General features: G+C 46.9%; 4 protein-coding genes across 5 annotated transcripts; 1 reads left to right on the top strand and 3 right to left on the bottom strand.

Moving 5' to 3' along the window:
- Positions 1–2: 2 nt before the first annotated feature.
- Positions 3–3,081, bottom strand: LOC103980412 (nascent polypeptide-associated complex subunit alpha-like protein 1). The gene is made up of 4 exons (XM_009396818.3): positions 2,922–3,081; positions 2,667–2,748; positions 965–1,098; positions 3–570 (listed from the first exon to the last, which is right to left on the bottom strand). Exons 1-4 carry the CDS (start codon positions 3,006–3,008, stop codon positions 229–231), a joined length of 645 nt encoding a protein of 214 aa, XP_009395093.2. The 5' UTR covers positions 3,009–3,081; the 3' UTR covers positions 3–228.
- Positions 3,082–3,578: 497 nt separating this feature from the next.
- LOC103980426 (WAT1-related protein At3g30340-like) lies at positions 3,579–5,637 on the bottom strand. Its single transcript, XM_009396850.3, has 6 exons — positions 5,362–5,637; positions 5,226–5,288; positions 5,049–5,165; positions 4,542–4,956; positions 4,003–4,154; positions 3,579–3,934 (listed from the first exon to the last, which is right to left on the bottom strand). Exons 1-6 carry the CDS (start codon positions 5,541–5,543, stop codon positions 3,802–3,804), a joined length of 1,062 nt encoding a protein of 353 aa, XP_009395125.2. The 5' UTR covers positions 5,544–5,637; the 3' UTR covers positions 3,579–3,801.
- A 7,522-nt stretch (positions 5,638–13,159) lies between these two features.
- LOC103980940 (transcription factor MAMYB) lies at positions 13,160–14,377 on the top strand. The gene has a single exon (XM_009397481.3). The coding sequence runs from the start codon at positions 13,188–13,190 to the stop codon at positions 14,172–14,174; it is 987 nt and encodes a 328-aa protein (XP_009395756.3). The 5' UTR covers positions 13,160–13,187; the 3' UTR covers positions 14,175–14,377.
- A 1,675-nt stretch (positions 14,378–16,052) lies between these two features.
- On the bottom strand, positions 16,053–20,173 carry LOC135628603 (protein NRT1/ PTR FAMILY 7.3-like). Of its 2 annotated transcripts, XM_065135355.1 has the most exons (5): positions 20,048–20,173; positions 19,761–19,944; positions 17,930–18,147; positions 17,281–17,846; positions 16,053–17,191 (listed from the first exon to the last, which is right to left on the bottom strand). In XM_065135355.1, the coding sequence occupies exons 1-5, from the start codon at positions 20,072–20,074 to the stop codon at positions 16,327–16,329; spliced, it is 1,860 nt and encodes a 619-aa protein (XP_064991427.1). In that variant the 5' UTR covers positions 20,075–20,173; the 3' UTR covers positions 16,053–16,326. The 2 variants fall into 2 exon arrangements, with proteins under 2 accessions (XP_064991427.1, XP_064991428.1); XM_065135356.1 differs by lacking the exons at positions 19,761–19,944; positions 20,048–20,173 and adding an exon at positions 18,594–18,794.
- Positions 20,174–24,768: the final 4,595 nt, after the last annotated feature.

The following is a 24,768-nucleotide window of genomic DNA, read 5'->3' as shown; positions in this document are numbered from 1 at the left end:
AATTGGAACTTGAAGTAGACCTCAAAATGTCTTCAGGTTGAAAATGGGAAAGGCAACAAGAGAATCTGTGTTCGATAAGATAGATGTTTAGACAAAACATCTAGCAGAGAGTAAAAAAGATGGAGCTTACATTATCCCAACTTTTAAGCCGAATGAATCAGAAAACTTGATGAGAGCGCACTCTGAATGAACAGAATCGAGTTTGAAGCTGTATCAGACAACCATTTGTTAGGCAGTAAGATCCATGATAGCACCAACAATATCCCCATCGTGAGCCTTGAGTGCTTTAACAGCCTTCCCCTTGGACACACCAGCTTGTGTCATAACAAGTTCAATGTCACGAGGCTCTACTCCAGTCTCATCAACATCCTCCTCATCCTCATCGATCGCTGCAGCTGCAGATTCATCCGGCTTGGCCATTGCATTGCTGAGATCTGGCATCCTGAATTGCTGAGCAGCTTGGCTTTGCAGTTGGGAGCTCAAGTCCTCGATCTTTGCCTCACCAAATATAACGTATGTTTCGGAGTTTGGACTTTTGAAAACATCAGGTTTGGATATGACAAACAGAATCTGCAATGTACAATGAAAACACAAAGAGTCTAATGATTAGTTATTAATTTCTTAGACACATGACAACATATACAAAGAGGGCATAAAGGGTTTGATTTAAATATAAGATCAAATTGTACACAAGAACCCAGTATTAGTTGACAAACAATCTCAAGAATCTATATCCAGATCATTACTAGATGACACCAAGCAAGCCAAAGATTCTATTAGTTGTTAAAAGCATGACACGGCAAAGCAGATGGCAGTTTATATCTATTGCAGTATCACAAATGGGAAATTAATGAAATTTTTTCTCCAGTTTTAGTCTCTGCCCAGCACATTGTTCAGTTCTTAACACAAGTTTATTAGGGTACATCCTTCCAAAATAGCATGCAAGCAAATCTGGCTGGCTTACATTTTTTGTTCTCTTTATGGTAACTCGGGAGACACCAGTGACAGGTTTCATCCCTAACTTCAGCATTGCCTTGCGGCTTTTTTTCTCACTCCTGCTTTGCTTAGAGTTCTCGTTGGCACCAAGTCCTTGTTCTCCTGATAGAAAGAAGGAAGAAATTACCCTAACAGCCATCACAAATGCAGAGAAAAATGTTCATCTAAGACATTGTCATGAACCATATACTTCATCTAACTGGCGTCGTCACATTAAAAAAGCGTTCAACGATTTATGCTGCAAGATAATATGGACTTGAAGACAAATCCAAAAAATGGAATATGAGGGAAACAAGAGGTAACTAAATCTAAAAATTGAATAATAAGTCACATCCATTTCATCTTTTGATCAAGGTTCGTAATTTCGTATCGTACCGAAGTATCGAGTTCAGCTCGGTATGGTACGATACGAGTCTACCGAGTAGTACGCTATATATATATATATATATATATATAAACGGTTTCTTCTGCTCAATTTCTTCTCCTTGCGAAGCCTCGGTGGTTTCTTCTCCTTGCGATAAGTCACTGATGATGCCTCGGACATTACATCATTTCTTCTGCCAACATGGGGAGAAGAAATGGTTTTCTCCCCGCGAAGCCTTGGTGACGTCGCTGAAGCTTCTTCTCCCCATGTGGATGAGGAGAAGTCGCCGACGATGTCGAGGCGTCGTCGCCTCAGATGAGGAGGCGACATATCATCTGCGGCATCCTACGAGGGTGGGTGGCGACAGATCGGGATCGTCGAGGGAGAGCGGTGTCAGATCTCTAGATTCTCCCTTTTCTTCTCCCTCTTCTTCCTTCGACCGTCACCGACCGATTTCGGGTGGTAATGGGGCGAAAACAGCCCCAATCGACGGTACCGCTCGGTAGCGGGCGGTCCGCGTACCGATCTGCTGGCGGACCAATACTGGACGGTATCATTCGAAATTAAAAACCTTGCTTATGATGCGATAAGGACTCATGAAGAACATTTGTGAAACATATTGCTAGCTTAACCAAAGCCACCAACCTAACTGCAGATTTTCTAATTACAAAATAAGACATCATTTGAAGATGAATGTCTAAACCATCTAGCAATTATTTATTTAGTCATTTCTGCAGATTGTTGTGATTTGAAGTCACGCAGCAATTATTTGGACAAAAGAAAGTACAAGAAACATACTCTTTATTATAAATACTAAACACCCAAACAAATGGAAATTCAACCAAAAGCTTAAACGTCTCAGATCATATAACATTAACTTAATATGGACAAACTATTCCTTGGAGAATTAATCTCAGTTTGTTGCAAAACTATTAAGTCGTTAATCAAAATATAAAAAAGAAACAACTTTAGTTGGTGAGGAATCCACATTCAACTAATCTATCTTCCACACAAATTAAATCTTGGAATAAGTAAACATGACCAGAACACATAATTTATCAGAACATATGAAGAAACTGAGAATGTACTGAACGAATCTGGTCGAGATACACTATATATTCTCCGATCTGGGCGATTGGAGCTATGAGTTCCATATCCAATATAACCTGACGAGCTCAATTCTAATCCAACTCATCGGCCGTCTCTTCTCACCCTCCAAACTAATAGAATCATAAGCATAAACTCTAAACACCAATCAAGAAGAGAGATTTGCAGCCAAAGCGAACAAGGGTAAAGTAAAATATACCTCCGACCTCATCGTCGTCATCGTCATCGTCATCGTCCTCGCCATCCTTTTCATCCTCTACGTCAACGATGGGAGCTTCTTCCTGAAACAAAATCAAAGATCACATCTTTATCACTAGCTAATGCTAACATATGAGAATTAAAGAATTGGCAAACAAAAATTTCAGTGCATCAAACAAACCCTATACCACACCAAATCAAAAAGACAAAGGAAGGACGAGAGAGAGAGGTAAAAGGAGAAGGGAAGGTGGAGGACCTTGAGCAGCTGCTGCTGCTCCTCTTTGAGGGATGCGATGTTTTCGTTGTCCTTAGTCTCGTCTTCCACCATTTTTGGGCCTGGCATGGCAGTGATGCGGTTTTGCTGAGGAGGATGAGAGTAGGAGCGTCGTCGCTACCACAGCGATCTCTCTTCTCGCAAACGGAGGCCGTGGGGAGAAGTGGGGTTTTATAGTGATATCCGACGCTGCCCTGGGGATCACGTCACGTGCAATGCACGTGACTCCCGAGTCCGTTAACCGAACCCAATCCGGGGTGGAAATTTGATTGAACCCAAACCTATTAAAGCATTTGTGGTGCTTTGTGCACTTTATCTTAATATAATACACTGGTATTTTCCAAAGAAAAATCAAAATATTAGAGTTTTCAGTAATTTAAAACTATAAACATTTTAATTTGCATAATATCTCTTCTTACCAAGAGAAATTGATTCATAGCAAAGGTGTTTCGAAGCAAATATTTTTCTCTATATATGCATATATTATCTTTTTTTACAACTTAAGTATCATTATATATATATAATAATAATAATATGTTCCTTTAGATATTCAATGAGATGAAAATTTCAAATTATATATATATATATATATATATATATATATATAATGGAAATGAATAGTTCTGCTAACTACAGTGTCAAAAGAAAAGAGAAGCACAGTGGGCATGGCAGTGTGAGCTTAACATTGTTCCCCCTCCCCTCCATGGCCAGAAACTTACATCATCCAAGCAAAAAATACCTCTGCCACACAACACGAGGAGTTCGGCCTCTCTCCTTTTCTAAGCATCTATGTATGCATCGCAAGCTAAAAGTCTCACAGTAAGCCTTTTGGGAAAGCTAAAGAGAAGAAGATGTTGGTTCTTCACGCTGTCTGCAGCTGCACTTGGTTCTCCCCATTCCCTTCTGCTGGCTTGGCTACACGGATACCAGGTTCCTTGTTCTTACCCCACAGCAATGAGTAGAGGCCGGCAATCACCAGACCCGATCCCAAAACACTGCCATATAGAAAAGTATCAGTACTGTTGATAGAGAAACCAGGAAGGTGGCAGCAGCATGTGGGTACCTCCCGAGGTAGATCTGTTCATGGAGGACGGCGCAGTCGATGCCCGCAACGATGATCTGCACGAGCGGCGTGAACGCCGCAGTGAACACCGGCCCTCTCTGCTCCACGCACCATGACATGGCCAAGAAGCCGAGTCCAGATCCCATGGACCCCTAAAACAGCAGGAAGAAACAGGTTCTTAGGAGCTCAAGGCACGAAGCTGCTGCATCATACATGGTGAAGTCAGCTCCACCGGCAGCATATATTCCCATTGTCAGTTTTGTCTGCCAAAGAATGCCTTCTACATCGCTTTACAACGTTGCAGGAGAACGTGTGCAAAGCTTTTCTCATTAGCTTAGACCAGAAAAACCCTAGCTTTCTTGATCATAAAGTCAGCTTCTGATGTGTCGATGTGCTGACATTATCATTTCTCGTGACTAATCTTTTTGTTCGATTCCAGAGAATACCTTCTACAGGCACTGCTCATGGGATCAAGCAGAGATCAAGGATCATTCATGCATGCATGCAGGCATACTTTGCTGTGAAGGGTTGTTGCTTACCGCAAACAGTACGGTGGCGATCTCCATCTTCTTCTGCAACAGCCACACGGAGAGGTTCCTCTCTGCGGCCACGCTCATGGCAGCCGCCTGCAGGAAGCTGAGGAAGAACACTAGCGCAGTGCAGGAATAGAGAGCCGGATACTTCTTGCCGACCTTGGACTGGAGAGGGAACCAAGCGGACCAGCAGAAAGAACCAGCAAGCAGCGCAACGGATCCCATCAGCCATTTCCTTGAGGTGTAGTCCGTGGCGTCCGGCGACGACTGCTGCGGCTCCGGTGCCGTCGATCGAGGCGATGCGTCGCTGTTCAAGGCTACACCCTTGTACAATGTCAGCACAATCACGCCTATCAGGCACAGCAATGTTCCGAGCGTCTTTGCGATCCCTGGTTTGGTCTTCAGATTCAGAGACTCCATCCTGCATGCACAAGCATTGGATTCTTGTCGAAGTCACTACCGATAACATCATCACATTTGCTTGTTTGCTGTACTTCGGAGGCAGAAGAATACCGCAGGGCTAATGATATGAGGAAGGTGAAGACAGGAGCCATGTTGAGGAAAGCACATGCAAACGTCGCCGACGTGTATTGCATTCCAAGGTAGAAGAGATACTGCGTCAGAGGCGCCCTGCAGTAGAAATTACCGAGTGAAAACAGTCTTTGAACGAGGGATCAGTCACTGAGTTACCCGAGCAAGGCGCTGAAGAATAGATACACACAGATCTCCATCGTCAGCTTCGGCCTCGTCTTCCTGCCATCACCAACCGCTGAAGATGAGCACTCTCAAGAAGAAGCGTTTGAGTCAGTGAGGGTGTTTTCTGTACCTCTCATGGAAGAAGGCGATGGGAGCCATGAACAGAGTGGCGACCAGCTGCCGGAGCGTGATCAGCACCAGCCTGTTCAGCCCCTCGTCGATCGCCTTCTTGATCATCGTGTTCATCACCGCAAACACGACGTCCACCGCCAGCATCACCAGCACCGGTCTCCACTCGATCCAATAGGCCATGTCGTGTGCCGGGCTTTGAGGAGTTGGCCATCAGAGCCGGGCTATTTATGCCCGCCGGGGAGCGGGAACGCATCGCCATTGGAAATCTACTCTTCCACCGCTGATATCCGCACGAGAACGACACATGCCGCACATCGAAGCGTCACCAAATACTTCACGGCGTGCTGATTCGAGCATTATTTGCTGGTGGAATTCCACGTTCTCTTCTGGGTGCCGAAATGTTCCCTCTATGATGCTTTGCGCCTGTTCCATCATTGGACGGCGTGAAGCTTTTACTGTTCTCGAGTTCTGACGCTCACCCATCTCCGTTCGAGTACATTAACATGCAGCTGCAGTACGTGCACGAAGATCTTGCAACGGTGTAATTCTCTCAGCTCTGTCCTCGAGACTGAAGGCTTGGCATCTCCGGGAATGGGAGCTTTGGTCTCCTCAAGCATCGATGCGCTCCCCATGATGGGAAGTGAAGCAGCGGGCAATTCGCCCACATGGTACAATGTATCGACCGGGATTTGTTCTCTTCTTTCGGCAAATTCCATGAGGATAATGGCGAGGGCGAGGTCGACCGGCACGTGACGGCGTCGTCGGAATGGCGGCGAGCCCTTGGCATATTCTGCCGGCGGGAATCAGACATCACCGGCAATACTACCACACACGTTCTGCAGCAAAACCATGGCGTCTTCCTCTGCATGCTTCAGGCACGCCACGTTCATCCTGGTCAGAACTGTGAGTCGCCGAGAGACGATAAAGGGAGCAATTTTACTGGTTGAATCTGGAGAAAACAAAGAACAGAGAGAAAAGTAAGACGCACATTTGATGCTCACAATACCAGTGAAGGACAGATTGGACTTGAAAAAGAGTTGATATATGCGGCATGTGGAAACAAGGAAAATTCTCAGTTTCTGTAAATATTGATGGAGAAGAGAGGAAGTTGTAAAGGCACAGCATATATGATGCTTGAAGGAATCTAAAGCAAACCCATCACTCCAAAGCTGTAAGCTAGTGTTTCGACTTTTCGTTTGTTGTGCATTAGAACGCTTGTACTGCACAAATAAAAGCATTAACATATAAATGTAGAATCTATGAATCATGTTCCAAAATCATAAAGAAAATGAAGAACAACACATGAATAAATGCACAATGTAAGGAGGAGAACACATAAGCTTTTGGATTGTGTTTTGAACATCACAGGCTTCTTAATTCAGTATTCATCTTTAAACACATAGGCAGAACAAAGTAAATCAAACATGTACCAGTTGAGCTGGCAGTTTATTTCTTAGGATACACTATCAGATGACATTATTATTCCAACTAGATAGCTTTTCACTATCTCTCTGAAAGCATATATGTTTACAAGAATCACTTCCAAAAAGGAAATCACCAAGATGTTGCTTCACCTTGGCAACATTATAATAAACTTAAAGATGTGGCTTTTACATAAATATAGTGGCCATTGGTGCAGATCCTTCAGAACATACTATTACTGAGTTGAATGAAGAGAGAAATTTGCATAATTCAGTGATTGTCACATTATATCACCAAACGAGTTTAGTTTCAAAATCTCATTTAATCTTTACATGGTTTGGTACTACATCATCATAGTGAATAAGAACAATTTCACATCCTAAGATTACCAGGTGATAAAATTTAACTACAACATGACAACAACAAAAAAAAAAATCTTTGCTACTGACAAGAAAGATAAACATTACAAAAGCCTGGTTATCAATAAATTGCCAGTCAAAAAATGGCAATACATTGTCAGAAAAGTAGCCTGGTTGTACCACTCCTTTGCATAAGGAATTCTTGTCGCCGTTCGGAGTATTGGATGCTTAGAAGAGTTCAAAAAAAAAAAAAGTAGAAAAATAACAGAGTGGAGTGATGTCAGGAAAGATTGTGATGGATATGCACACCATAGAATCTCCTTATATTACAGATAATTACTCTTTCCTGTAAAGCTAATGCATGATGCAAACTAAATGGATGAAGGAATTTGTGAAATGTGATAAAAATATATTTACTCTTTGTCCTCATCTAATAGCACATAGCTAAGGAGATCTGTTTGGGTGAGAATTCTGTCAGGTTGACCTATATGCCATGAGAATTATAGCATCATCCGCTGCCATATTTCTGGTCCAACTTTAGCATATTTCTTAGAATTCAGCAGAATGCAATGTGGACTAGTTTTCAGTATACATGCTGCCTAAATCTGTACTAAAAAAGGTTGTAATTTGTAAAGGATCAAAATGATGATGTGGGCATGCCGTGGGGTCCTTGCGAGAGGGCGCGCCTGGGTCAGAGTATCGCAGGTGTATTGATTGCTTGTGAGGGGAAGTCGGCCTGGCTCGTCGTGGGGCTGCTCGGCGGGCGACGCCCTATGCTTTGAGAAGGGTTGGAACTGTTGGCCGGGTAGTTGGGCCCAGATAGGATGATACCGACAAGTCGCTGGTCCAGGGATCGAGCTATGAGACTCGGGCAAAGACTGGACCTGTTGGCCGAGTGACTGGTCTCGGGCTCAGGTTTGTGACTAGCGAGTCGCAAGTCGGGGGATCGAGCTGCGCGACTCGGGTAAATACTGGACCTGTTGGCCAACTGACTGATCTCGGGCTCAGGTTTAGAACTAGCGAGTCGCAAGTTGGGGGATCGAGTTGCGCGACTCGGGTAAAGACTGGACCTGTTGGCCGAGTGACTGAACTTGGGCTTAGGTTTAAGACTGACGAGTCGCAAGTCAGGGGATCGAGTTGCGCGACTTGGGTAAAGACTAGACCTGTTGGCCTAGTGACTGATCTCGGGCTCAGGTTTAAGACTAGCGAGTCGCAAGTCGAGGGATCGAGTTGTGCAACTTAGGTAAAAACTGGACCTGTTGGCCGAGTGACTGATCTCGAGCTCAGGTTTAAGACTGGTGAGTCGCAAGTCGAGGGATCGAGCTGCGCGATTTGGGTAAAAACTGGACCTGTTGGCCGAATGATTGATCTCGGGCTTAGGTTTAAGACTGGCGAGTCGCAAGTTGGGGGCCGAGTTGTGCGACTCGGGTAAAGACTGGACCTGTTGGCCGAGTGACTAATCTCGAGCTCAGGTTTAGGATTGGCGAGTCGCAAGTCGGGGGATTGAGCTGCGCGACTCGGGTAAATACTGGACCTGTTGGCCGAGTGACTGATCTTGGGCTCAGGTTTAGAACTGGCGAGTCGCAAGTTGGGGGATCGAGCTACGCGACTCAGGTAAAGACTGGACCTATTGGCCGAGTGACTGAACTCAAGCTTAGGTTTAAGATTGACGAGTCGCAAGTCAGGGGATCGAGTTGCACGACTCAAGTAAAGACTGGACCTGTTGGCCCAATGACTGATCTCGGGCTCAGGTTTAAGACTGGCGAGTCGCAAGTCGGGGGCTAAGCTGCGCGACTCGGGTAAAGACTGGACTTGTTGGCCGAGTGACTGATCTCGGGCTCAAGTTTAGGACTGGCGAGTTGCAAGTCGGGGGATTGAGCTATGCGACTCGGGTAAAGACTGAACCTGTTGGCCGAGTGACTAATCTCATGCTTAGGTTTAAGACTGGCAAGTCATAAGTCGGGGGTCGAGCTGCGCGACTCGGGTAAAGACTGGACCTGTTGGCCGAGTGATTGATATCGGGCTCAGATTTAGGACTAGTAGTCGCAAGTCGGGGGATCGAGCTGCGCGACTCGAGTAAAGACTGGACCTGTTGGCCGAGTGATTGAACTCAGGCTTAGGTTTAAGACTGGCGAGTCGTAAGTCAGGGGATCGAGCTACGCGACTCGGGTAAAGACTGGACCTGTTAGCCGAGTGACTGAACTCGGGCTCAGGTTTAAGACTAGTGAGTCGCAAGTCGAGGGATCGAGCTGCACGACTCGGGTAAAGACTGGACCTGTTAGCCGATTGACTGATCTCAGGCTCAGGTTTAAGACTGGCGAGTCGCAAGTCGGGGGCCGAGCTGCACGACTCGAGTAAAGATTGGACCTGTTGGCCAAGTGATTGATCTCGAGCTCAGGTTTAGGACTAGCGAGTCGCAAGTCGGGGGCTGAGCTGCGCGACTTGGGTAAAGACCAGACCTGTTGGCCGAGTGACTAATCTCGGGCTCAGGTTTAAAACTGCCGAGTTGCAAGTCGGGGGCCGAGCTGTGCGACTCGGGTAAAGACTGGACCTGTTGGCCGAGTGACTGATCTCGGGCTCAGGTTTTAGATTGGCGAGTCGCAAGTCGGGGGCCGAGCTGCGTGACTCGGGTAAAGACTAGACCTATTGGCTGAGTGACTGATCTCGGGCTCAGGTTTAGGACTGGCAAGTTGCAAGTCGGGGGCCGAGTTGTGTGACTCGGGTAAAGATTGGACCTGTTGGCCGAGTGACTGATTTCGAGCTCAGGTTTAGGACTAGTGAGTCGTTGGGTGGCGTGCCAGGGTGACATTGTAGGCCGAGGGTAGATCGACTACCATGAAGGTAGTCATTGCTGTCTTGGCTCTCGGCTCTTCCCTGATGGTAACGGGGAGTGTGGTGGTCCCGAACGCGGAGATGGAATCTCCGGTGAATCCGGTGAGCGTCGAGTTCATGAGAGTAAGGTCCTCATTAGTCAAGCTGAGCTTCTTGAAGGCGTCGAGGTACAGCATGTCGGCAGAGCTCCCAGTGTCAACCATTACTCTTTTGACCTGAGCGTTGGCGATCCAGATGGGGATCACCAAAGCGTCATCGTGATGGGAGCGTTCAACCTCCTTAGTTCCGAAAGTGATTTCGGGCTCGAACTCAGGTCTGGGGCGTTTTTCTACCGTGCTTCGGGCGTAAGCCTTCCTTACCATTGAGCTGCTGCCGTCGGCTGCCGGTCCTCTGGTAATGACGTCGATTTGCTTCTCGACAGGTCCCCTGGGGCGCGGAGTTGCTTCTCCTGGTTCCTTGAGGTAGCGCCCGAGATGACCTCTTCGGATTAGTTCCTCGATTTGATTTTGGAGGTTGTGGCAATCTTCCGTGTCATGGCCGTAGTCCCGATGGAACCTGCAATATTTAGACCGGTCCTTGTGAGTGGCCTTCTGGGGATTGGGTTGGCGTAAGAGACCTTTCTCCCTGATATGGAGAAAGATCTCGGTACGTGATATATTCAGAGGCAAAGGCGGGGGCTCGGGAGTAATAGGTCGAGCCGATCGGGCCTCCTGCGAGGTTGCGATGGTGGCGCCGAAGCCGCTTCTCGGGCCTGCTCCATCCTCGGCCTCTTGTTGTCCTCACGCCTCCCTACCATTAGGGCTTCGGTGACGATGTACTGGTTGGCGCATTGTAGCATCTCGGGGATGGTCGTGGGCGGCTTCTCAATCAACAACTAGAAGAACCTCGAGGGCCTCAAGCCCATCAGAAATGCCTGCATGATCAAAGAAGGGTGAGCGTCCGGGAATCCTTGGATTTTAGCGACAAAGCGTGCCACAAATTAGGAGAGCGATTCGTCCTTGCGTTAGGATAACGCGAGCAGGGTGGCGATGGAAGGCTTGGGTTGCACGCTGGCCAGGAAGTTTTGCTCAAACTCCCTTGCGAGTTGATCAAAGGATGAGACCGAGAACGAGCGTAGTCGGCTGAACCATGCACGTGTCGGTCCTCTGAAGGTGGTCGGGAATGCCCGACACATTAGGGCATCAGAGATGTCGTAAAGGGCCATCTGAGTCCGAAACGCGGTGACATGCTCTGTGGGGTCGAAGCCATCGTCGTACATTTCCAATGCCGGTAGACTGAAGTTGAGTGGTACAGGCTTGTCCTGTATTTTCTGAGTAAAGGGGGATCCACCCGAGCGGCCTTCGCCCGTCTCACCCCACGACTTTTGGAATTCATGCTGGAACTCATCCAGACGTCGGTTGACCATGGACAGTTGGATCCTGAATGAGTCATCCACTGAGTCGGACGATATGGTATCAGGCTCGGAGTGGGCGAAGCGATCCGGTAGAGTGCGGGTGTGCTATGCTCGGGTAGGCCTCTCAGGTTTATTGTCTGCTCTCGGGCTTTTCCCATCCCGAGTCGCTCCCTACTCGTCCTTTGCTGCATCGGGTCGGTTAGGGGAGCCGCTAGTTGCACAATCTGTGGCATGAGCAGGACGATCGTCTGTATCATTCCCGCCAAGGGTTGTACTTGCTTGGCCAAGCCGAGGAACGCCTCGGGCGAAACGACCGAGGGTCCTGTGGTATATCCGTGGGGAGAGAGCCCCGGATCATTAAACATGCGCCAGTAACAATCCGGTGTTGAGGCCGGGATCCCCACGTCTTTGAGGACGGGGAGGGGCGGATCCCCGAGTCCGGAAGGGGGGTGGTCGGCCGGTGGTTCTCTCTTGGGGGGAACTCCTGTGGGGTGCTCCTATGACATGACCCTCATTCTAGCGCTAAAAATGTTGATGAATTGATGTGTCGTGGTTGGTGAGTCAGCATGGCTTGATCCGTGGGTCGATGTCGGGAATCTTCGATCGGTTGAGCTGGTTGCCGATGTCGATCACGCTCGCATGATGGGATGCTAGCACCGGAATGTTTATTGGCGTCTCTCGGTCGGGATGCTGGTTGGTGACTCTCGATCAGGATGGTCACGGCTCGGGGGGTGGTCGCTCTCCTGCACAAAAGGGCATCGTCAGGTGGTTACCAACTTTGGCCCCTCAACGAGTAAGTCAATGCTTGGTTGATTTTTTGTCTCTCTTTTTCTCTCTTTTTCCCTTGGCCGGATGCCAGCTAGGGGTTTTTAGACTATTGTGCGAGGGTCGATCGTACGCGGGTTTGGCGTGGCGACCGATCCTCGAGAGGTGAGATGGTACCTTTGTACGGTTGTCGTCTCGGGACGAGCGGAACGACACTATACGGCGCCGTCCTGAGCTTTCTGGGACGGGACGTATCGAGGAACATTTTAATATGGATTCTGGCTCGGCGCGTAGGAGTGCTCCTCTTGTTGATCTAGCGGTGGCGTGGCGTGGCGTGGCGTGGCGATGATTGTGATGTGGCCAGGACCCAAAATATATCTTATCGATCACGATGGCAAACGATAATCGGGAACATGAAGCGCAAAATGCTATAGCTGTCGTTCTCCATATCCTCCGATCTCGTTGATTGCTGATCTGGTTATCCAAATGTCAAACAAATATTACCCATTTTTTCCTTCTGGGAGTAGGAAGATTTTTCATCAAGAAAGATCTTATTATTGAGAACTTCGCGCGTCGGTGGCGCACCTCCGCCGGACAATCCAAGAGGAGTTCCCGATACTGCTGCAGGATTCGCAACGAGAGAGGTGAGGCGAAAACCCTAACTCCCCGGACTCCATATTGCCCCCAGAAGTGAGGAAGACAGACACCCGAGTCCACGTGGCGCACCTTGAGCGGCAGACCGATGAGCGCCAAGTTTGTCTTACGAGCCAAATGTGAGAAGTGCCAGCAGCACGAATCATCCCTGAAAATTATCATGGTGATATGGCCGTTTGTAGATTTAAAAGAAAGAGTTCATACGCACATCGATCCGAGATGCCACTTCACCCCCGACATTCTCAGGGGTGTTCAAATGCACATTATATCATGCGCAGGTAAATTGCTATGCCCAATTTCTATCGACTGTCACGTCCAAAGCACGTGCATGACCACCTACGCTCAGATGTCCGTTATCATGAACGGGCAAAACCTAACGGAGGCAGACTACACCGCGTCATGGACTACATCGAAGAAGAGGCGCGGCCACGGTTCCTCTTCTCCTCCTCCTCCGGCGCCTCCTCAGCCGCTGCGCCCGCCGAAACCCGAAAGGTCAGCAAGTTCCACGCCGCCGGTTGCCTCTCGGCTGCCGCTGCGCTCCTCCTCCTCGCCTACCTCTCTCTATCTGGCTCTCAAATCCTCTCGTCCCTCCTCCTCTGGGCCGCCCTCTCCCTTGCCCTCGGCCCCTTCGCCCCTCTCTCCGCGACGGGTGGCGACGCACGGGTCGGCCACGGCGACCCCCTCCCCGACCCCGAGCCCGCCCCTTCTTACTCGGATCTCGACGAACCTAAGAGGCGGGTCCAAGGCCGCCGTACCAGATCCCAGAAGCTCGACGGGCCTCCTCCGCCGGTTGCCACCGTCTCTAAACCCGCAGCCGCGGAGACGAATAAAGATCTGATCTTTGTCAATGGCGGTGGATCAGCGAACGACAACAAGGGGAAAGAACAGGAAGAAGAGAAGGAGTGGACGGACGAGGACTTGGAGCTTCTCAAGAAGCAGGTCTCGAAGCATCCGGTTGGTGAGCCGAGACGGTGGGAGAGGATCGCTGAAGCTTTCCAAGGGCGGCATGGGTTGGATAGCGTGATAGACACCGCAAAATCGTTGTCGGAGAGGAGGCCCGCAGCTGGGGATCCATATCAGCAGTTCTTGAAACAGCGGAAACCGGTGGATAAACGAGTGGCAGCCGTCGAGGTAGAGTCGCATCCGCAAGATGGGAGTTTGATGGAGCATGGTGATCCCAAGAAGGACAATGGCGAAGGGAACGGAAATTGGAGCTCAGGGGAGGATATTGCGCTCCTCAATGCGCTCAAGGCATTCCCCAAGGATGCCGCGATGAGGTGGGAGAAGATAGCTGCAGCGGTGCCGGGGAGGTCGAAGGCCTCTTGCATGAAGAGGGTTGCAGAGCTAAAGAAAAGCTTTCGGAGCTCCAAATCTACTGAAGTATAGAGCAATTCTTGGAGGTGTTGGTTGGGTATGTTCACTTTCATCACTAATATCTTCTTTTGTTTTTACCACAGCAGACAATGATCAATATGATTGAGTTCTCTGCATGAGGATTGTTTCCATTATACTGCTGTTGCAGCTTCAAATACTTGCAACACTAAACTACAAATGATGAGGTGATAAGATGGATACATGGTTCTTTGATATCTCACACATAATTTTGCTGGTGGCTGGTTTCTTGAACTAGTTTGTATTTGAGAATTGAAGGGTTTCAAACTCTGGTTTGAGTCAACTATGTTTTGGTGAAAGGTGCAACCTATGCATTGGGAAATTGTAGCTTGAATCATGAAAATGTTTAGACCATCCAAATAGTAACAACTAGAATCTCTGTATTTAATCTAAAAAATGATAAGAGAAGTGTATTGAAGGATCCAAGTTGATTGAATTGAACTGCTGGTTATAGGAGGACCTAAGAGGATCTTGAATGGGCATTTGAATCTCTGCAGTTTATATATCTTATCTATCAGGCAATATGGTCTTTCCTGCATCTTTGGATTCCAGCAGGCTGGTATAGTCAAGTTCTCATGATCAACTTGTCTAGTATGGTCTTATTACTGAACTGATCAACAATGTTATTTTGTATGAGCCTTCAACATGTTGCAAAACCTAGTTTTGGTTAACAACTGCAAAACCTAGAAGTGGTAGATGTTCTAGTTCCTCCTATCCAGGATTGCAAATGTTCTCTCGGAGTCATATTCACTCTTTTCTCTCTGATAAGATGACACTCCTACTCAAGTTGTTCTTCAGTAAATTGAATTACTGATTGATTGAGGCCTCAGTGATCTTCCTGAAATCTTTATTTCAGCAATGCTATATCCCCATTTACTGATGGTGTCATGTGTGTTTCAATAATCTAGCATAAAATTGTATCAAAACTTGAGGTGAAGAACTGAAGAACAAGCCTATGGCTCACCTGATCCTGTTGTAATCTTTTGTTTTCCTGATCTTGTCTGGTTTGCTTGCATTCCAATTTATCTTTAGACATTCCAATTTACCTTTTCATTTTTAATGTAGCCAAATTTATCAAGGGCTTAACCTCAAGTTGTATCAGAGTAAACTGATTCTTATTACCATCCATGTCGTTAGATGGATGGACTTCTTGTTCTGTTTAATCCTCAATCCTCTCAATTATACAAATTTATTTATGATCTGCAAACTGTGTATGATTCTGACTAAATAATTTAACGAGACGAGAAAGGCTGCAATAAATTTCATGGAACAACTACAAGAAAGTTCCAGACTGAGAGAACAGATGGGAGAAAAGGAGGCTGTGCAAGCAGGGGAATGTGATTATCTGAGCAATCGGTCTCAATCAATCTTGTGCCTATCTTGGACAGTGTCGATCAAACCAAGAAAGCAAGAACAAAAAGACGATTCTTGGTCGCCATTGTTTCCCGAAGAACCTCACCGAGTTGAAATCTCGTGCGAAAACAAACAGCTTCCGGAGGAGAAAAAACCGTCACCAAAGAACGACATCGATAAAAGGAACCGAGTCTCGAACGAAATCTCGAAGCACTAACCATAAAAGATTGCAGAACGAAGCGTGAAGCCATCTCCGACCCGATCAAAGCGAGCTCCTTTAGGGTTTCCCGCCCTCCTTCGCGAGGGAGCCGATGGCATCATCCTCGGAGGAGGAAGGCGGGTCGTCGAGCCACTTAACGGGAAACAGGTCTCGGATCTGGATCCGAAAAGATGGGCCCCTTCGGCCTCCTTGTCCAATGTACCAAACCATACCCGCCTCTCTCAGCGGGCCCCGCCTGCTGCTTCTGACCTAGCTGAGGGTGGTAAGCATCGCGCGGTTATCAAAGGGTGGTGCCGCTATTTCGTATTGCATCCGTGCATCACGTATTTGGTAGATGTATTATTATAATGCTGATAATATTAGCATTTACAATGCTTGCAGTATTGCGTCATAAGACAAAAGTTAGGGAATCGCATTCGCTAGGATCATCTTCTTCCTCGTCGCCTCCCTAACAGATCCATCCATCTCCATTGACACGCTCCAATGTCTTGCATCAATGAAAGAATAAGTGATGGATGAAATGACTGCCATCTAATCCATACCAGCCTTACACCGCACTGTGTCCGTAGTTCATTAGACGTTGGAGTTCTCTTTGTCGTCATCATCGTGTCTTCCCTCTAACTTGATGCACTTGTACCATCTTGCACAGGCCACGAAGGCGACGAGGTCTGCGGCGGTGAGGCTCGCCAGGAGGAAGTAGAACCTGTCCATGTGGCCCTTGTTGAGGTTGACCGGAATCCACCCGGGGCGCTCGCCCCTCGCCGTGATCTCCATCACGATGGTCACCAGCAAACTGCTGACGTAGTTGCCGAAGGAGATGGAGGTCATGCAGAGCGCGCTGCCGAAGCTCTTCAGCCCGTCCGGCGCCTGGCTGTTGAAGAACTCCAGCTGACCCACGTACATGAACACCTCCGAGGCCCCGATCAGCATGTACTGGGGGATCTGCCACAGAATGCTCAGCGAGCTGTCGTCGTCGCAGCCGCTGCAGACGTGCTTCAGCCGGTAGACCTCCACCGTCCCGGCGGAGATCATCGCCAGGACGGCTATGACCAGGCCGACCCCCATTCTCTGCAACTCCGTCAGCCCTCGTGGGTTCCTGCGCAGCCTCGAGACCAACGGGCTGAGGAGCCTGCGGTAGAAGAAGATGAAGAGCGCGACGCTGGCGATGTCGAAGGCTGACATGCTCGCGGGGGGGATGCGGAACCCGGCGACGGTGGTGTTCATGGCCGCGCCTTGCTCCACGAACAGGGAGGCCATCTGCGTGAAGACGACGGAGTAGATGATGGTGGTGAGCCATATGGGGAGGAGCCGCAGCACGCATTTCAGCTCCTCCACCTGCGTGATGGGGCAGAGGCGCCACGGATCACGAGCGCTCGACATGTCTTCTCGGATCACGAAGTCATTGCCCGGATCCACGATCGCAGCTCGGTCCAAGAACCTACGACGGCAGATCACCTCGAGTTAGATCAACGAAGATGGAAGCCGGTGCGCATGCCATGCACGCAAGACAAGGGAGACGAAACATACTTGAAGCCATGGGTGTGGAGTATCTTTCTACTGCCAGCAGCAGCGGAGACCTCCTTGGCTTCCACCTCGTACAGATCATAGCCTCCGAGGGGGATATGGAGCCTCCATTTCCTGGACGCGGCGATGACGACCTGGCACACCCGGGAGAGGGGGTTGCCGACGGGTCTGAAGTGCCTGTAGCGAGGCGTCCCGCAGAGGAAGAGGAGGAGGGCGACCAGGGCGGAGCCGGCAGAGGCCCAGAAGCCTAGAGCCCACATGCCCTTGTCCTCGAAGTAGCCCAAGAAAGTGTTGGAGAAGAGGGAGCCCAGGTTGAGGGCCAAGTAGAAGTAGCTGAAGAAGGAGACCTTGGAGTGTGCCTCGCTGCGGTCCTCCTCATCGAACTGGTCTGCCCCGAAGGTGGCTATGTTGGGCTGGTACCCTCCGTTCCCCAGGGCGATGAGATACACCGAAAGGTAGAACACTCCGAGCTCCATGCTCGAGTGCGGCCCACACAGGAGGTGCTCTTGGCCACACCCTGAGGGTTTCAGAAGAAACAAGTAAGTCGACAGTGACAGCAACCCCAACCCCTGTCATCCAAAACCAATCCGTAAGTTTCTGCCTGCTGCTCACGGTGATTGTTCTTGGAGTAGGAGAAAGCATGCAGACTCACAATTACGAAGATGACTTGGAAGATGGCACAGGTCTTGTATCTTCCCCAGTAGGAGTCGCTGAGGAAGGCGCCCACAAGGGAGAAGATGTAGACAGTGCCCGTCCATTTGCTGACATTGTTAGCTGCATCCGCGTTGTTCTGCTGCAGGACTCTTGTTAGGAACAACACCAAGTTCACCCCCACCCCGAAGAACGCCAGCGTCGCCAATCCCTGGTTCACTGCATCAACATCACCATTATTATGATCACGGTATGTGCATGGTCATTCAAACATATATCGATGATGTTTAGAGCATAAAGTTTGTGTCACGATTAGCCACCTTGGCATTGGTTTGAGAGGTTTCTTCCAAGTATATTGATGTTGATCTTGATTATATTTCTTTCTAGATCATAAGAGCACAATCCAAATATGCTTACCATCAGAGTCATGTGTCTTTCTTGAATCTAAAAGAAAGAAGTCAGTCTTTTCTGGTTCAAGAATTCACAGCTGTGATTGCAGACTGTGGCACAATGACAAGGACCCTGTGATGTTGATGCTTCCCTGTTTGCCGAGTTCATTGACAAGTGGAACTCAAGCTCAGGAGGCCTAGCAAAGAATCTACCAGACGCAAGTCTACAAGAAAAGTCTAACTTCTGTTTGGTGAAGAAGTTGGTGAAGGAGTTACCTATAAAGATCATCTGGCCAGCATCATATCCTGGTAAGATTGTTCCTCTACTACCACAGAGACCCACTTTAGAACATGCATCTCTATCAGTGATCTTTACTGGATATTACTTGCGCTGATGGCATCAAAAGATCCATCATCGATTTCCTCTTTTTCTCGAGGAAGGATGACAAGAATACATCTATTGTTTCTCTAGGAAGCATATGCACATCTGTGGTCCTGAAGTTAATAATTGATTAGATGAACACATATCTTTACACTCGGAATTCTAACTGAGCCAGTTATCGTCTTGGTAATCAAGATGACTTAGAACTAATCAGTGACCGGTTGATGTATAGCTTCAATGAGATCCAAAGTTAGCAATCAGAAGAAAAACTTCAGGGAATTGTTAACTTCCAGCAAAATAACAGGCATCAGAATAAAACAGATCCATCACTGGTGATTGTCACAGCTTTAATCAAACTATGTTGTCTGGTTATAGCTTCTAAAGGATCATGAATACATTCTAAAGTTGTTTTATGGTGGTCTGATATATCTTTGTGTGCTATTCAGGTGTCACTAAACAATTTCTTGTTCTGAAACAAGAGAAAGATTATATCTTTTCTTTGTGTGCTATTCAGGTGTCACCAAACAATTTCTTGTTCTGGAACAAGAGAAAGATATAGATCTTTTCTTTGTGTGCTATTCAGGTGTCACCAAACAATTTCTTATTCTGGAACAAGAGAAAGATATAGATCTTTTCTTTGTGTGCTATTCAGGTGTCACCAAACAATTTCTTGTTCTGAAACAAGAGAAAGATATAGATCTTTTCTTTGTGTGTTATTCAGGTGTCACTAAACAATTTCTTGTTCTGAAACAAGAGAAAGATATAGATCTTTTCCCTCAGAAAGTAAATATTGATCCTTTTCATGCTTTCAACCTCCTGGATATGGAGATCCAATCCAATAAAACTGATGCTTTTGTTTCTTTGGAATATATCTTATTTGTTTGTGTGAGTGGAACCAAAGTTGGAAGAGCACCAAACTAGCAGAGCTTACTTCGTCATCTCTCATTTAAAATGGCTAGAAGGAGACGAAGGATGTCAGCTCATGATTGCAACGAATTTTCAACAGTTCGTCATCACCTTGTATTCAGAAGATTATTTTAGCATGAGAAAAGATAGATTACCTAGCAGAAGTGCTCCAGCCACCCACCCTCCTGTCTTGCCTTTGGCTGCAGGCCTGCCCCTTGCGTCCACTGATCCATCAAGTGTGTATTCACATCGCTCATCCTTCTCTCCGTTTACGTCCTTATTCAAGGAATCACTTCTGCGCTTCACCGCGCTGACTTCTATTGCTCTCTCCTCTTTTTCCTGCAGTAGCACCTCAACTTTGTTAGTCTGACCATGCCAAGCTGTCCTGTCTATTGTCACAGGAAGGTGAAGAGGTCGGCAAGCAGGTGGAAGAGGTGCAGACCATTTTCGATCTCTCGGAGCTGGCCATTGCTGCACCACAGTAGGGAGATTGGAGCGATAAGAGGAGCACAAGAGTGGAATGTAAGAAAGAGAGAAGAGAGGAGAGCCTTGAATGAAGAAATTGCAGTGAGGGGGAATGGGAATTTATAGAGGTGAGGGACATGCATCAATGGTTGAGATTGGAAATTCAGGAGGATGATGTGATGCGATTTGCCCACATGGCCAAATCAAAGCCAAAAAGAAGCCGAAAATGACAAGCCTTAAAGTTGGTAGGGAAACAGAGGTGATCCACTTGGATTTTGATACTTGCTTAGCTACAGAAAGAAGACAGATACATTTACATGAGAAGGGTAATCATCTTCCAAGTTCTTAGCAGACATCGAAAAAAAAAGGATGCTTTCCAAGTTAACTAGAATAGCAAGAGTTTTAGCCGCATCCGATACTGAAGAAAAAAAGGTATTTTGTGTTTGGTGTCCATTAATCATTTCTTCTTTGTGCATGTGGAATCAGCATAGTGAGCTCCTTGAAAACCTTGGCAACTTATATGTCTAAGAACTTGTGTTTATAAGCAGCGTATCGATCGTAGAGCCGAAACACATTGGCTTGAGTCTAATTCTTTTGTCTATTTGTGTGAACTGATTCGAAGATTCGATTACTTTATGGTTATCGGTGTCTCCACGGAAGAACAAGAATAGCCTCAAACTGAGAAATTGGCATACTTGTGACAATCACTCTCTCTGTTAGCATTTGCAGTGTGTAAGAACTTGGTTTCTAATGTTTGGTCTTGATCAAAGGAATTCTTAGTTGCTCAGAAGTAGGTGGTTTTTGCATGTTGATTTCTCTTGGTGGGTTGTCTTCTCTGTGCAACCTTGTCGGTCTGAAAAACCACATATGGTTCTCTGGATGGCCCGAAACATGAGAAAATAAAGGTCAACCTTCAGCATGATTCATACAAATCATGTTCTACAGTGAGATGTGGAGCCCTTCTCATACCATTTTTCAGGAACGTTTTCCATGACATGATGATAGATCTGTTACCACCATTTCCAAAATCTTAGCTAGCAGGCCAACACTTCACATTGGTTTTGGCATGAATCGTCAAATCTTTCCTCGGTGACTCGGAGAAGAAGAGGTGAGGTCTCTCAAATCATCTTTATAGGCTACCAACATAGTGGTTTGGCATCGCAGAGATTTTGTAGCCTAGTTTAACTTTGCACCTCCATAGCTTTTGCTTTAGTCTCTGTCGATGTGATTAAGATATTTAACCACCATGGGAAAGTCTGGTCATTCTTTGACTTTCGATGAGAAGCGATAGGCTATGGTGCCGTCATGATTCCACTGCATTTGTCTGCAACTTGATCTCGTGCACTTGTTTTTGTCTTGACAACCTAACTTCGTGCAGCATCATGGTGCTCGAAACATGCTAAGCCACAGTCCCAACAGTTCTTTCTCGGTCACCATTGTTTGTGCTCTCGAGACAGTCCAAGTATGTGAAAGCTAAGGAAGTCACCCTGCGACAGCCGGAAGAAGGACAAGTAAGAATGTCTTTGAGCCATTAATGCTGCGCATGATGCAGAGTTTGATAGCGGCAAGCCAGTCATCTAAATTATTGACGAGGAAGTTTCTCCTCCGGAGCTATTCCCACACCACAAGTCATCGGTTTGCGCTTAGGCAATTAGAACGAATGATGTTACATCTTCTCGATTCGCAAGATATCAAAGCTGCGAAGATCTCTTCTGAGACTTGGATTTTTCTTCCTATTTCCATGTTTCTTCAACCTGAAAGAATGTCGAATCAAGTATGGATAGCAGCCTCGCATATGTTGCAGACATTTCTTGGATCAACACCACATCACCTTCTGCAGGAACTCACATAGGATTTGGCTTCTTGAAGACGAGAAAATTCCATGGAGAGAAACTGCCGATTCGTCCGCAAGGAAGCAAACAGAAGAAGAAGACAAAAGCGATGTGAAGGTGATGCTTCCTAGTCTCTCTGCAGATATATCTGATAGAAGATAAGATTTTCCTAACTATACGAGGAAATTTTTCATTCTGTTGAGGAAAATCCTCTGTTCGGAAATCCTCCCTCTTAATTTGTATAAATAGGAGAAGGAACATGTTAATAGATTCAAGCTAAAGCTATTTTATTTCTACAATAAAGCTTCTTCAATTATTGTTCTTATCTTCTATTATTTCTATCATGGTATCAGAGCCGCTTGCCTAGAGCAAGCTCTCTTCTCGCTGCCAATTCATCATTGGTGTTGCCACTCTGCGCTAACATCCGTTCCTTCCGCTACGGCCTTTCTTCCTCGTTGTAGCTATTTTCTATTTTCCTTCCTCTTCTGCTACAGCTTTCTCCTCTATTGCAGTTTCCTCTTTTGCTGTAGTAGCATCACTGCAATATTGCTGTAGATTTCTTCTCTACCGTTGCAGCCGACCACGACCAACGTCGTTGAGAAAAGCGAAGCTTCACTCTTGCCTTCGGCACCAACGTCGCTAAGAAAAGTGAAGCTTCACCCTTCGGTTAGCGACCAATGCCGTTGCATTCCTAAGAGGCTCCGTGGTCAATCCTCATCTTCCTCACCACGGTAGTCTTCGCTGATCTGTCAACATTCGGCAGACTTAAGGAGAATGAAGGGAACGCCCGTGCCATCACAACAACAGCAATCGCAGCAGCAGCAGTAGCGATCTACACTTATCTTACTCATGAAGCCTCTCGTTTGTAAACAATTCTTTGCAACGATTCAAGATTTGTATCCTTATCAGAGCACCATCTTGCGGGGGCATCCTAACTATATGAGGAAATTTCTCATTCTGTTGAGGAAAATCTTTTGTTCTGTTAGGGAAATCCTCGGAGAAAGCTATTTCATTTCTACGATAAAGCTTCTTCAATTATTGTTCTTATCTTCTATTATTTCTATCAATATTCACTACCCTTTACACCGCTCTGAATCGAAAGGTACGCTCTTGTCTGGCTTTTCTGCGACGACGAAGGTCCAAGCTCTCGGTCACGTCGATCTTCCACTTCGTAGCTGCTGAACTGGATCCATCGTCTCTTTCGTTCTCGTCCACTGGAGGTGTGTGAGAAGCGGTAGCTCGTATGGAGCTCGATGGTTTGACTTATCAGCGGCAGCCTTTGCTGACATGCCGCACTACGCATCACATCTTATCTATAAGTGCACAATGAGATCATGCTTCCTCCGAGCTTCGTTGGGATCTTACCAGGATTTCCACACTTACAGCTCGGAGTCCAACTAGCACGCGCAGCGTCACCATCACCGTGCTGTAGACCACCATTCGACCCTTTTCCACGGTCTTCTTCAAGATGCTCCTCTACCTCGTTGTTGGATCGACAAAGACTTTCCACGGGCCATCCATGTCCCCATACGATGAACTATGAACTGAGCTCACCGTCATCTCTCCTCGGCTCATCATTGATCACCGAGGTCTTCGTTTTCGTTACGCCATCGGTTTGCGTCGTGAATGCCACCACCCGTTCGACCAATTGTCGCCCCACTCTGTGTTCGATATTCCCTCCTCTCCGCCATTTCAATCCACCGGTCCTGTCGTCCCATTACTTGAATCCGAAGGTTGCAGGGGTTCTCAGACCAGTGTCTCTCCGGATTTGCTGCGACTTTGCCTAACAAAGTATTGATCTTTGTAATGGCGCCCGTCACAGGGGGGCATGTCGCTGTCACCGGATCGAGCTTTTGCTTGCAGAGCTGGGAATGGCACCATTGCCTCGAGTGTGACACACACTGGCGACTTCTAACATGGCGATATCTCTTTCGCCATGATCCATCGCTGTCGACCGAGGTCACATTCGCAAGTTGCAGAGACACTTTCTCCGGGAAGGATGGGAGGAGGTCGAAGGTTTGTCCTCCATGGATGAAGCTTCCCGACGTGAACGATGATCCAAACTGCAGTCGATTGCCAAGTTTGATGCGATCAGAGGTTCAATGTTTGATGCATAATTTTCTTTCAACGTGAACAATGATTTAAATTATGACGAATTAGATGTTATTATTCTTTGAAAGAGGTTCAAATGTTAACATCGATGATCGAAGAGTTGTATTGTTCGATCCAAGCCAAAATTTTCATGCACATGTAGTAGTTTTCACTACCTCATATTAACATATTCATATTTATAATAATGACTAAAACATGCTTAAAATATGACAAATGACTCGATTAGACGATCGATTATCCTAAAAGTTTTAATTTATCGAAAAAAAAGTACATAATTTATTTATTTATTTATTTATATCGTAACCAAGTATTTAATATAAACCCAAATAAAAAAAATTATATATATAAAATATAAATATTATGTGAAATAAAAAGGTGATTCAAACTCATAATTTTTGTAGGGTGAAAATAATAAAATAAATAATTAGGAAAATACAACCTCTTTTATGGGACATACAAAGTTAAAATCAGGAAATGTCAGATGGTCTTTATATGGAAAGATTATGGTCAACATCTCTCTCACATAACCCACAACTATGATTTGTGGCTTCATTAGCACAGAGGCTAAGAAACAACAACAAGTAGGAACACGCAGACCTTTTGACTCTTTGGGAGAGCCTTCGGAAGCGACCGCTCTCTTCCTTCGCCGTGTGCACAAGTGAGAGGTGTGTGACGGCTGCCGCCGACAGCCATTGTCATCTCCACCATCTTTTGCTGCTGTCTGCCCGCCTCCTGTAGCTGACCGTGTGATGAC

The sequence above is a fragment of the Musa acuminata genome, chromosome BXJ3-1 (assembly GCF_036884655.1).
Source record: "Musa acuminata AAA Group cultivar baxijiao chromosome BXJ3-1, Cavendish_Baxijiao_AAA, whole genome shotgun sequence".
Lineage (NCBI taxonomy): Eukaryota > Viridiplantae > Streptophyta > Magnoliopsida > Zingiberales > Musaceae > Musa > Musa acuminata.
This window is presented reverse-complemented; position numbering and strand designations above follow the sequence as displayed.

Bases quoted from the DNA above. Each gene is read 5' to 3' on its own strand.
- LOC103980412 (XM_009396818.3), bottom strand. From the start codon at position 3,008: ATGCCAGGCCCAAAAATGGTGGAAGACGAGACTAAGGACAACGAAAAC. The intron at 1,099-2,666 runs GTATATTTTACT...TCTTTCTATCAG, and splicing joins TGACGACGATGAGGTCGGAG to GAGAACAAGGACTTGGTGCC. The intron at 571-964 runs GTAAGCCAGCCA...TGTACATTGCAG, and splicing joins CCATAAAGAGAACAAAAAAT to ATTCTGTTTGTCATATCCAA.
- LOC103980426 (XM_009396850.3), bottom strand. From the start codon at position 5,543: ATGGCCTATTGGATCGAGTGGAGACCGGTGCTGGTGATGCTGGCGGTG. The intron at 5,289-5,361 runs GTACAGAAAACA...TGGTGATGGCAG, and splicing joins ATCGCCTTCTTCCATGAGAG to GAAGACGAGGCCGAAGCTGA. The intron at 4,957-5,048 runs GTATTCTTCTGC...TTGTGCATGCAG, and splicing joins CTCATATCATTAGCCCTGCG to GATGGAGTCTCTGAATCTGA.
- LOC103980940 (XM_009397481.3), top strand. From the start codon at position 13,188: ATGGACTACATCGAAGAAGAGGCGCGGCCACGGTTCCTCTTCTCCTCC.
- LOC135628603 (XM_065135355.1), bottom strand. From the start codon at position 20,074: ATGGCCAGCTCCGAGAGATCGAAAATG. The intron at 18,148-19,760 runs GTAATCTATCTT...ATGTTGATGCAG, and splicing joins GGCTGGAGCACTTCTGCTAG to TGAACCAGGGATTGGCGACG. The intron at 17,847-17,929 runs GTGAGTCTGCAT...TTTGGATGACAG, and splicing joins TCCAAGTCATCTTCGTAATT to GGGTTGGGGTTGCTGTCACT.